Below are 13742 nucleotides of genomic sequence, written 5' to 3' on the forward strand. Positions count from 1 at the left end.
GTCATTATATAAAATGTTCTAACATTCAATCCTCTCTCCTCCTGAAGACCAATGTCCAACTTTGGTTCTGCTGAAGCATGCAAAAGAGTTAGGCTATAAGTACAAAGGAGCTTGAGATCTCCTGTGGTCAGCGAGCATCATCAGGCCCCCTTCAGGTTGACATTTGTTGTCTTCCTTCTTCTATTTGAGAACCCATTGAAACAAATTTCAACCTTCTTGTAGAAGCCAAAATATAGTTAAAATTGATGCTCGCGGGTCCTATGATCATTATCACAAGAGCTATTCTAAATTACAAATATTTTATGATGACTTTAGAAAGATTTTATTGTGGGGGGTATCCATTCAACTTTCTCCTTAATTTGATGCACTTGAGTAAACAAGCACGAGTGGAAAACAACAACAACAAAACAAAGAAATAGGGCAAAACTCTTAAGGCAGTTCATGAAGGAGAGGGGTTCTTGGTTTCTGTGACAGTTCTGGAACTAGATCACAGGTCTGTTATTTTCACTGATATTTGGGAGGTTTGTGTAACTGGGAAAAGCCAAACGTGAACCCAAATAATTAGACTCATATGCATTCTACATTGCTCCGCTTCGAAAGTCTAATTTAATAGTATCTCTACTTATCCTGGATTTCTAGAATAATACTTCACACTTACAGAGCAGTTACATTTTCTCATTTTATCTTTATATTTATTATACAAGATTTTATTTAAAAAGACATTTAAACAATTCATAAACACTTACAATTTACTCTCCTCAAACTCAACCTAAATAATTTCCAGAAACCAGGTATCTTGCACTGTTATAATATCTCATGATTTAAGCATTTCTTCTATAAGCTCTCTTTTTTAATGTAGATGTGTTTGTATATCTGGCCAGATCTTTTTCACGATTATTTTATATACAACTCCTGCAACATGTTTCCCATCATAGTGAATTTTTATACTGAGGGTTGTAATTATTTGTTTTTCCTTTTTTTTTTAAGCAAGACCCCATAAACTCTCATTATAAATGGGAAATGGTGGATTGCTCACCCTCCCACATACACACCCTTGGGCTATGTGGCTCAAGAGGCACTTGGCATGAGTTTGCTTATGAGTGAATGAATGGATGAATAAATAAATGAACGAATGAAAAAGCTGTTGCAGCATCTCCTATTTTTAAATTCTTCTTGGGTAAATGTTAATCCTCCTCCCATCAAACATTATATTGGCTATAATTAAAAATATGTTATGTCAAATACTCATAATTAATTGTTTGTCCTTGTTCATTTAGAATGTTAAAATTATTTTTAGAATCTTAATTCTCAAGTTTATTAATTTCAGTGCTATGTATAAATATCTTTTGGTACTCTTCTGTCACATTTTCCTATTTTTTCCTTTTGACTCTGTCAGTCCAGATTATCATTTACTCGTCCTTCCTTTTCACAAGTTGTCCACAACCATTCATTAAAACTTGTTCTCTGTCCATGCCACCGTAATTCTAATGTAAGCAGATAAAAGTTTAAAGCTTTTGTAACAAATAGCTTTGGCTATGAGAGTTGAACACAAGGGCTTAAACTAAGAGGAATTATGCACTGATGGTTCATAGCTTGTCTTCCTCTGGGTGGATATGTGAGTAGTCTTCTTAGTGTGTCTCATTCACTGGGCCAGTAAAAATATCCCATCAATGGGACCACAAAGGCTTTTTGGCGGGAGTGTAACATCACTAACGTACAAAGAAAATGATAATAGAGCCTATGAAATTAATTTTGCATTTTTTCTGAAGCACGTGCCTCCCTACTCTCTTTACTGGTCTTCTTAATCCCCTTTCCTTTGCACATATTTTTTTTTTCCTTCAGAGTGTGCACCGTGAATTCTTACTTATTCTTATATTATTTAACCTTCCATACTATTTATCAAATAGGTAGAAAAGAAAGGAAGACCTAAATGAGAAAATAGAAAAAAACAAAGCCATGAAGATGGGAAAAAAACACATTATGTTTGCCAAAAGGATGGTATCACTTTGCTTAAAGCAGAGCGTGCAGGTGAAAGAGAACAGTGGGGATCTAGTTAGAAGGCAGATTAGGTGAATAAGTTTGCTTTGGACCCTGTAGGTGTTGGGGAGACACTCAGAGGTTTGTAAGGGGAGTGGGCAGTAACATTATTGGGTTTGAGCTTCAGAATCATTATTCAGGTAGCATTAATCAGGTAGATTAGTGAGGTAAATTAATCTGGTAGATTAATCTGGCAATAATGTGTCATGTTGACTGAAGGAGGTTGCCCAGGGTCAGAAAGACTGGGTGAGATTTCCAAGGCTGAGAATAGAAAGACAAAGTAGAAGACAAGCACAAAGACATTCTCCTGGCGTTATCACCCCCCACCCGCGGTTCCGCAGTTGCTGGGGGAAAGTATGAAAACTCTGAAACCACTCAGCAGTGCGGCTGTGCAGCCCGAGAGCTCTTCCTATGCCCATAATGAGAGCATCCAGTACTCTGCTTTTGAACTGAAAGATTGACTGTAAAATCGTTGTTCCTCTGTTTCCTGGTTAGCATTAGCACACATCCTGTTCCTCTCACTGAAACAGTCCTGTAAAGAAACCTTCCGCCCTCCCCACTTTCTCTTCTGGTACGGTGTTGGCGGGTTCATGCAGGACTCCAGTCACTGTCCGGCTCCACTCCGCTCATCTATTCTTACATTTCTTAAGATGTTTAAATACAGCTTTGTTTATTTTCTCACTTTGAGATTTTATGTATAAACTTCACTCACTTTTCTTTGATTTTTATGTAACTTGGTTTCTCATTATTATTTTTCTATCCATACTGCATTTGAATTCTTCTATACACAGTTTTCTGCTTTGTTCTTTCAGGCCCTTAACTTTTCCTTCTTCCTGAAAGGGCGTTAGTTACTGTCACTTTTAAACATGTCACACTATTTTTATAAAATAGATTTCAAAATATTTTAGATATTTGAAGGGAGAAAGGGATGCTTGTTCCCTTTCTTAAGTCAAGATTACTTCCATTTCTTAATATTATAAAAATAATTTTTTATCTTTTTTATAGATATGAAGAAGTATCCCAGATTTAAAAATATATTAGCTACTATTTTAATATGATATTAAAGGAAGGGCTTATCTTCCTTATGACACACAAACTTTACTTTTTCTTGCCCTGATTCCCAACCAAGCCTATGGCTAACTTTCCTTTTTGTTAAAATGTTTCAAGTTCTTAGCATGCAGGATTTTGTAAGTACCTTTCAATCACTCTTCTTGTAAATTGATTGTAAACACTTGGCTTCAAATATTATTTTTGGTTGCTTCCACTATTACCTTTCTTAAGATGTATCTGAAATTTCCTCTCAATGCCACTCATCTCGGATATTAGAAAAGACTGGCACCATTAAGTAGTTTTTCCTCTCACGTTTCTCTTGTGGAGCATACACTTTCATAAATCTCATCTTTTGCCTTTCTCAATTTATATCAATTCTATAATCACATATTTTTCCCCACTCCCCAGATCCCACAGACCTCACGAACAGCTAAACTGCACATTAAACACCTGTGTGTATCTCATTCTGTCCTTGTTGACTTCTGGAAAGAGTCCTTCACAAGTAATACATTTCTCTGTCTGGATTCAGTTTGTTTATGGTGTCTCAGCTGAGTAAAATGTTGGTTCTTCCCAAGCCCAGAATAAGCCTCTGGACTCTTTAATTTTGGTATAAATATTACCTACTGTCAACTGAGGACTGGCACCGTTTCATTTAATCTTCCAGCAACCTTTGCATGGTAAATATCAATAGCTTTGTTTTACAAATGGGTGTTTTCAGTATGCAAAGAATCATTCAGAGGAAAAGAAGTAAGTAGGACCTGAAACCAATATAGAATTGGAATTTGTGCATTAAAGCGGGTAAGGGGTGCATGGCTAGGACATTGTGCTGTACACCAGAAATTGGCACACTGTAACTGACTATACTTCAATAAACAAATAAATAAACAAATAAATAGGATAAGGAGTTTGCCCAGTCTAACGCTGCTAGTAATGTCAGAGCTGGCATTAAACCCAACTCTGTAAGAACCAGCTCTGAGAGTGTGAACCTGAGTTGGGTGAGCAGGGAGATGTATCGGGGTGAATAAAGACTGGAAGACAAGTCCGTTTCAGGCCACCTCAAAACTCTAATTTGATAATAGAATCAAAGACACTGGAATCTACTATTGCTGAAATTCCTGACATCGGGAAACTAGTGTGTTTGTGGATTGGTTTTATTTCCCCTGACATGTGGGGTTCAGACCTAGCTCCAACATATCTGCATATGCTTGTACATTTAGAAAAAAATCTGGTCACACTTTCACCCTTTAAAATTGCGGAATGTCACCACTGACTATGTCATTATAGTAACAGTTATTTGAGAAGACATCTTTTCCCCCAGCCTTCTGTATCTTCCCTAGAATGAAAGTTAAAGTATAACCAAATAATAGCCCTGCAATTACTACAGAAAAAAAAAACCCAGCTATGCTAAAATGACACTGGGCATTTTACATGCTATTATTATAGAATATATGTGTAGAATATAAAAATAATAATTTGCACTCATCCAACTTCTTTCACTCTGTCTCAAATCCCTAAGTGTAAATGTTCTCATTAAGTTTACCAAACCAATTTAACTCTAACATGTTCTTGAATCCTCTCTCTAAATCCACGGAGGTTTTCTTGTCACAAATGCTGAATATTATCATCTGAAATACTGAGCATTCTGCAGATATGTGACCTTCTGCAGATAAAACTCACTTAATAATTTGCCTATAAACTAAAATAGACAAAACTACCCAAATAAAAAAGAAAAACATTGCTATGTATATATACCTAAGTGGACACACATATGCAAACACACACATAATAACTGAGTTTATGTACAGCTACATTAATATAGGAACAACTAGAAGAATGAGAAGGAAAGTTTCATCTAGATCTATGGTAACAAAGTCCACTGGTTTCTAAAACCCCATTCATTTAGTCAGCAAATGTTACTCAAATATTTATTGAATGCCCATAACCACGGAGGATACAAAGATAAATTACTTATAGAAAATAAACTGATGCCTAACTCATGCCACTGCAGGGTGGAGTATGGTAAGCTCCATACAGACAGGAGCAGTGCGTGTACTGTTTAGCTCTGTGTCCCCAGTGCCTAATATTGTACTGGCACACAGTCACAGTGATGCCTATATGTTTGATGCATATGTAATGAAAAAATAATGCCCTTAAGTCATCTAGAAGTTCAAAGGAAGGAGAGATTATTTCTGTCTGGCATGACCCAGGAAGACTTTCTAGAGGACAAAATATTTGACCTGAGCCCTAAGAGATAGGGTAATGATTTTAAAGGAAAGAATAATATACCAGGCAGAGGCTAATACATAAAACAATGCAAAGAGAGGCAGCGCAAGACAGTCGTTAGGGATAGCAAATCATTCAGTTTGGCAGGCCAGCATATGCTGGAAATCTATAAGGAAGAACTAGTAGACAAAGCTGAAAAGTTAGATGGAGGCCAGACTGCTGAAGTTCAGAAACGCCAGGTTGGGGAGTCCACATCTGATTCTCGGAAGAGGCTCTGAATGTTTGTGTTTAGATTCTTACGTACAAGTTTCGCCACTTGCCAAGTTGTCCTCATTCTTGACCCTGATTCTGAAGCTGTCAGGGGGTCTTCAAAAGTAGTTCCTAATTATATTACCAGCTGCTGTCTAAGAAACTGCCCCAAGAAGGCTGCACAGTGCAGCAGCCCCAACAGAAAAGATGAAGACTAAGGAAGTAGGAGAGATGTTCCTAAAAATGATTAATGTTGGGCAGTTTCATCAGTTCTAAGTCTGCCACTAGACACCTGAAATACTTAATGCGGTACTCTGAACACAGATTACTTTAGCGCTAGTCTGCAAAGACCTAACTCAGTACACAAATCTTAACAGGTGGAAAGGACTCCAAAAGAGGATAAGCCTCTTCAGAGATCTCTGAAGTACCACGAATTACAGCCTCTGTCTAATGAGAGACTGACTCTTAGAGCAAAATGGTATAGAGTAGGGTTCCTGGAAAAACAGCCGTTCTGTTCATCCGCTGCAAACCCAAAGGATCATGAACTGTAGAGAAATAAATGCACTTAGGAGACTTACAGAAGGTACTTAAGTCACTTATGATCAAGTTGAGGACAAAATAGATATTCTTGAATCCTAGTGCATTTGTGTCATTTGATTTTAATTTTCCAATTACCTCACAAGTTTAATGTTACTATTTTCATTTTACAATGGAGAAAAGCAAGATTAAAAGGTTTCGGTAATTTGCCCGAGCTAAACGAGTAGCAGAACTTGGATTCAAACCCAAATTTCTCTGACTACTCCAGATCCATGCTCTTTCTCATGCCATGTAGCCTTAGAGCCTAGCTTAGTGTATGGGAAACACTAAAATGCATCAGCTAAAATCAGGATCCCTAGCATAAGGCTGTCTAGGTTCTAGATCTTGGCTCTACTTCTCGCTAGATCTGTAACGTTGTACCTCTTACTTTTTTGTACCTCATTTTTCTCAATTGTAAAACAGAGTGGAATTACTATTAAGATAACACTCCCTTCCTTTAGGGTGTTGTGAGATTTAAATAATAATACATGTAAAGTGCGTAGAAGAATAGCATGCACAAAGAAAATGCTCATTTAAATTAGCTATTATTTGTCAGTGAAACTTCAAGACAACAGCAATAATTTAGACAATTCAATGCACATCTTGACCTGAATCAACATGCACTGTCTTCCTTTAATTAAAAAGAAATCCCTGGAAAATATTATACAGTAGTTTACCTGAACACAAAGGAACACATGCAATAGTAACATGATAGCAGAAATCACGAGAGCTCCATCGCTTTTTAGAAAAACATCTCTAGCTCTGGTAACTTTCCTAAAACTCATAAATTTGACTGATTAGCACATCTGTTACCTGTTTCTTTCTTGCTAGTACAAACATCCAGATAAGACGATACATTTCCGTAGTTAAGAACTTACCCATGAATGTGGGAGATCTGTATCTGTACAAGACGACTTGAGACATGTGTGGTGAGAGCAGTGGAAACAGGGGTCCCAGGCTCCAACTTGGTCAATTTGGAAATCAACATATGCCCACAGCGGGTTTTCTGGAAACGGCTTCCAGCTGTTCCACATATGAACTTCACCTTCGTTGTGAGATAACATTTCTGCCAAGCTGCGTCCAGTTGAAGTACTGGATCTAACCAGTGGTGCAGAAATAGAATCCAATCTAATCTCCATTTCTTCTGTACTCTTTTGGCTAATATTATTAGCTTTCTTTTCTTGGGACTTGACTAATTTCATACAGGAAATCAATGTTTCATCTTCATCTTCTGAATGATGTAGAAAAGCTGAGATAAGTCAGTCTAATAATTTTGCATATGTAGAAATTATAAATATTATAATTCTTCTTACATAATAGAAATGAGTGAACATCACAGGATAAACCAGGAAATCGTATACTTTCACAAAATAATTTACAACAACATTTCTTTGAAGAGTAAGTTCTTGGTTTATTAAGTGATCTGTTTTGTAAAAACAGATTCATCTAAAAATTTTGGAAGCATATGTAATGATAAAGTCAGTTTGACTGAAATGACTGGGAGCCACATGCAAACAGTGTACTGAAAGATATTTAAGAAGAATTACAAATTAAAAAAAATTCCCCACATGTTATAAGATTATGGTATGTTTCTATTCTTGAATATTTTGAATTTTTTGAGGTCATGTGTATAAGAAAGCATCAGAAGCAAGTCAAATCTTTACCTTACTTAACAGGATGAAATCTCAGTAGAGATTTCCTGAAATTCTTTTGGTATCCTAAAATTCTCTATTTTAACATCAGTCTGCAAAAAGATTTATGCATGTAGTGGCTCTCATAGGGAAATATTTTGGAAAGATAAGAATAAGGCTGAGGAAACAAAAGAAAAAGGTATATCTTCACTACTATGAAGTTGATTAGTGAGATGTGTATTTGCATGCAGTGAAGGATCTGATGAAATTTCCAGTAATATATAAAACCATTACAGAAAATAGAAATATATATGACCCATAGTAAATTGTACCATATCATTGAATCCATTTAAGTTCAAATATTTAGCTGATGTAAACAAAGTTTATGATTAACAGGGCATTCTTGTAAGTAAATAAATGAGTATCAACGTTACATGTCATGACATGCCAATTACCTGCACTCACATCACAACTGAATTACACTGTTTTCTATGGCCACAGGCTGAGAACGGTGGGAAATCTGACCCTCATTCTCTTGCTCTACCCCTGAGTCTGGTTCTGAGGCAAAGGAGTAACAGGGTAGGGCAGGGATGTAAGGTGAAATTCAGGAACAGTCTACTGATAGTTGTTTCACAAATTACTTGGCAATGATTATTTTAGGGTCTTATTAAAATGTCCTTCATTAACATATGCTACCCCAACTCTTCCTCAAAACATTTTATCAGCTCATTGAGTTCTTACTTACGGAGATTCATTAACATGGGTTTCATCTCATTCAGACTCGTCACCCTGGCTTTCTTGGTCCAGACCAGCTTCTGTAGTCTCTTTAATGTCCCCGTGGATTCCGCTGGGTCACCACCTGGCTTCATGGTCTAGCACAAACACAACTCAGGGTGAGGACAAATTATTCTCCACAAAAGATTAAATATAAAATGTGTCAAGATCATAAATGTAGGAAAATTAACATGACCTTAACTTGTAGCCTGAGACAATTTAAGCAGTAACTTGAAAGCACACTGCTCTTTTGGGGTTCAGACTTGGAAAATACATTACAGCTGGCCAGGCACACTAAAGCAGAGCATTTTTTAACCAGGTTTTTTTCTTTTAACTTCAAAATGCAGCAAAATGGATTGAATCTATAAATGAGGCACTCCTGCTCACTGTGAAATAGTGGAAGGGAACAAGTCTCCTTGCAGCGTAACATAGATGGAATAAGAAATTTAAAGTTGCTACTTGCATGTGTTGGAATAGACTGATGGTGTTCAAGAAAAAGTAGAATTCAGATTTTCTTCATTTTCCTTTTGGAAATTTCTGGTAAAACAGCATTTTATTTCAAGTAAAACATTTTTCCAATAATATATTTTTCTTTGAATAGGCTCTTTCTTTCTTGAAGATACACATTGAGAAAAGCAAAACACAGCCACAGCATTCTATATTATGTTTTAGTATATAAGTACATATTGTGGCAAAAAATATCGATAAAAAATTAGCATTACATTAATGACTCAAAGTTCTTTTGGAAGATAGAGAATTATTTCCCACTAGCTTAATGTTGACAAACTTGTATTTATACTGCTTTTACTTATTATTTTTAAGATAGCTTTCTTAAAAGAGTATTTCAAAATATTTTGGAAATTAGCACTTCATGTGTTAAATGTTATGCTAATTAGTAAAATAGTTGTATTCTGTTGTATTAACAAGATGAGAAATAATACAGAAAGGAATAGTTCTTTTTCATCCAGAAAACTCAGAATTCAGAAGTATTTCTCCACCTGCTTCTGCCTCGTTCTGATAAATGACATCTAAGTAGATACCGCAATTTTCAAAAGGTGAATGATTTGCTTCCATATTAATGTTTGAATGAGACGTATTTATAACAGTGTTTTCTGATCTTTGACAGAGACTATAAGCCCAAAGAAATGTTTGGAAGAAAAACATAATGCAAACATTTCCAATTATTATATTTAGTTCTTATTCTTTGTCTTTAAGAATGACTTTGAACAACCAATATCAACTTGATGTTCTGCCTCTAAATAACAGTACCTGAGTAGGAAATGTGACATTTTGTCAGAACAAGCTATACCTGTTTGCATTAAATAAATGGAAAAATATTGAAATCATTTTAATCTTTCAGAGAGGACTGTGATGAGATTTTCTTAGATATGCAAAATCTTCCTTCTCTTTCCAAAGGTCATGCTCAGCTCAACACAATTTCTATTGCTATTTATTTTTGTATTATTTTCCCTGGTATTCCTTTTCAGTCCTTTCCGAGTTACTCAGTTACAGGCCTGTTGCAACTCAGGAAGAGTCATTTTCTAATCTTTAGCCCCTTCCAGAAATAATGAGCTGGCATTGCACAAGCATTGAGCACAATATTTTTTGTTATTGTGCTGCTTTTCTTATGGCAACCTCTGTCTCTTACAGACAAAGCTTAATTTCTCCATTGAAACACTGGCATCAGAAATAACCTTCTCTCTCCCCCTTCTTTGTGAAAAAGACTTTCATTTGTTTTAGGGAAAGGTGTTAGACACCAGGGTAACTGAACTTCGTATTAACAATTTGCCCCTAGGAGGAATGGGAGCATTTGAGTGCCTAAATTCAGATGAGTGAGGTCTCGTGGCCCAGAGGTAAAAACAAACTGACCCCTTATTATTTTGTTCATGCTATGGTAGCCTCTTTAAAGCACAGTATTGTTAACTTTTGTGTCTTTATTCACTCACTTACCTTTGAATTATTAGTGAGATTGGTCTGTTGATTTTACTCATTTTTGAATCCCATATGCCTCAGATAGTGCATGACTTAATCAATGTTTGCAGAATGTAAATACACTTTTGATTTCAAACATATGTTTTATCTACCAAATGGATTATCCATAGTGAATTGTTTATATTAGATTGACTATGTTCTAATAGCAAAGAACTTCTGAAAAAACCTTTTCTTACTATTAGGTAGTATACACCTGACAGATGAAAGTTAGAGTTAACATTATTATAAGAGATATAGAATCATTAAAATTATCTATTAAAAAGAAGTATTCTATAATATTTTAAAATAATAATGTTATTTACTACTATCTCCTAATCTCTTACCTGTATATTTGTACAGAATTTGATTGAAATTTTTAATAATGTGCCTTTTAATTTCTAGACATTTTCTAAGAAAACTGACCTATATAAATAAAAGAGAAAAAATAAAATAAAGAAAAGTGACCTGTAAATTAAACTTACCATTTGACCAATCAACAGACTTTTATTGAGCACCTACTGTATGCCAAGCACTATCCCACATTCTGGGAATATGGTGTTGAGCAAGTAAGATGAGCTCCCTGCTTTCATTGTCTACATTCCAGAGAGAAGTGACATACCATAAACATATAAACAAGTACATAAACAAGAAAATGTGGCATAAGAAGCACTGTACTAAGAATGAACAGGGTGATGGAGTGGGGATGAGAGTGTTACTAATTTACATTTGGTGATCAAGAGGGGCTTCACTGAGGATACTGAAACTGAAGCTTGAATGACAAGAAAGAACCAGACACGTGAAAATTTGGAGATGGTTTTTGGTCCACTGGATCGTCAGGAAGAACATTTCAACTAAGACTTGAATGACAGAGATGAGTCAGCCAGGAAAATAGCAGAAGGAAGGGGATTCAGCTTGTAAAAAAGTTCTGAAGCCAGAATTCCTGGAAGAATTCTTAGTGAATGCCCAGGGAAGAGAAAGAACGGAAGAGTGGCATGAGATGAGGCCAGAGATTTAACTAGGAGTTTTCAAGGAGGCTTTTATAGAGCAGGCTGAGGAATATGTAGTTTATTCTAATCAGGGGAGTGACAGAACTTTATTTACATGTTTATTCATCTTCCCTCCTTACTGAATTTTGATCATCTTCCCTTTTAAAGGGCTTTTCCCAGTAGCCTTCAAACATGCTCTGATCTCATCTATATTTAATTCACTATCTTTTATTAACCACTCTTTCTACTCCTTTCCCAGGCATGATTCTCACAAAAAGTTAACTGTGTTTGTTTCTTTTAATTTAATCTTTTGAGTTTCTTGTCCTTTCAACGCACCTCATGTACTCATCAATCAATTTTTGTGTCTACTTTTCTATTTAAATTGCTTTTGTGGTCCAGTGAACCATCCTCAAACTCCATTACTACTTGATATTCAGCAATACTGACCATGATGACCTTTAGGAAGCTCTTTTCTTGGCTTCTGTGACATCATGTTCCTGGTTTTCTTTTCACCTTTTTTGGCTGTTCTTTCTCTCTTTCATGCTTATACCTCCTTTTCTCTCAAATTAAATGCTTAAATTCCTTTAGAACTAACTCTGAGTTCTCATCTAATATTACCATCATTTTTTTCCCTCATCTACACACACACACACACACACACACACACACACACACAGCTTTTATTACCACTTATATTTACATGATTCCCAATTTATTTCTCTAGGGCTTTCTTCAGAGCTTCTGACTCACATATCCAACTACCTACTTAAAACGATGTGTAAACATGATCAGACTGACTTCTGGACACTCCCCCTGCCCCAACACAATTCTCATCTGGTCTTCTTCAACTCAAGATGAAGAATATCATCTTTATTTACCCTGCTGCACAGTCCACCTTTGCCATTTACCTCTCCTTTGTTTACTTATATTTATTCCATTACTGAGTTTGGGCTATTCTCCAAAATGTGTCTTGAATCTGTTTATTTTTTATCTATTCCCATTGTTACCACCCTAGTTTAATTTTCTCTCATTGAAACTATTGCCACTTCCTGAATTGGTTTTCTTTTAGCTTATGCACTTCTTTAGTTGATTGGTAATATAATGTTCGAGTTCTCTTTGAAAGATGTAAATCTGATGATATTATCCCACTTAAGTTACTGCAGAATTTCACAGTATTCCTTAAATAGAATCCACAATACCTAATTGGATCTTTAAGACCCATATCTCTAGGCTCCCCTCTGGCTCACAAGATGTGGACCTCTAGTTCCCAACCTCCATAATTCTCCTTCCTCAGATTTTGGTACATGCTGCTCCCTCTGCCTGGAATGCTTATTCTCATTCTCTTGACCTGATTAATTCCTTCCTACTCACCTCTGTAAGCCTCAATCTAAATGTTATTTTCTTTTTCAGAGACATTTTTCCTGACTTCCAAGTTCAAATTAAGTCTTCATTCTTTTACCTTCTTGGCTTTCACTGCAGTTTCAGATTTATATTTTCATGTCATCATTGGTTAAATGTCTTTCTTTCCAATAGACTCTAAACTGAAAGAAGGCAGGAACCATACCCTTCTATATAGGCATCTTGCAGTATCTTTAGTACTTATAACATTGTTAATAGTTAGTACTCCATATGAGTTAATTGAAATAATAATATGAAATATATAAATGAATAAAGGGTTGAGGACTTGATCTGGTATTCATCTATTTCTTCAAAATGTAATGATGCGAAAAACAGTATTAAGAATTGAGAAATGAGAGGAAATTAAAATATTGTAGTTTACTTATTGTTTTTCTCCATCAAAAGTAGTTACAAGTGAATATAAATTAAAAATTTTATACATATTCTTTAGTATGTATGTATCTTTCATATATAAATATTCATATCTTTTAATTCACTTTGCTCACATTCCTTAAATAATGTAAAAATTTTGTTACAAGTGTTGGATTAAATACACCACATTTTCTGACACTTTGCTTGACTGTTAGGATGATAGAATAATTTTTTGAAAATAGCATCAATGAATTATTGAACTGAATTAGTCCTACAATCATATTTTATGAGCTGGGATGGAACTTATTGAACATCTAGTCTACTAGTCTATTTAAAAAATGAGAAAACCCAGAGAAGCTAAGTGGCTTATCCAGGGAAAGATAATTCATTAATAACAGAGCTAGAATGAGAATCAAGTATTCTGACTTTTAATCCAATGTTCTTTCTCACAAGATTTTCAGGAGCCAGCATAATT

The 13742-nt window shown here is 35.4% G+C and overlaps 1 protein-coding gene across 1 annotated transcript in view; it reads right to left on the reverse strand.

The window, feature by feature from the left end:
• SAMSN1 (SAM domain, SH3 domain and nuclear localization signals 1) overlaps positions 1-13742 on the reverse strand; it is a 128238-nt gene that overhangs the window by 70469 nt on the left and 44027 nt on the right. Inside the window, exons 9-10 of the mRNA XM_006216127.4 lie at positions 8512-8638; positions 7014-7366 (exon numbers count right to left, since the gene is read on the reverse strand). Coding sequence (XP_006216189.2) covers positions 7014-7366; positions 8512-8638 — 480 coding nt within the window. The remainder of the gene's footprint in view (positions 1-7013; positions 7367-8511; positions 8639-13742) is intronic.

This window comes from Vicugna pacos, chromosome 1, assembly GCF_048564905.1.
Source record: "Vicugna pacos chromosome 1, VicPac4, whole genome shotgun sequence".
NCBI lineage: Eukaryota > Metazoa > Chordata > Mammalia > Artiodactyla > Camelidae > Vicugna > Vicugna pacos.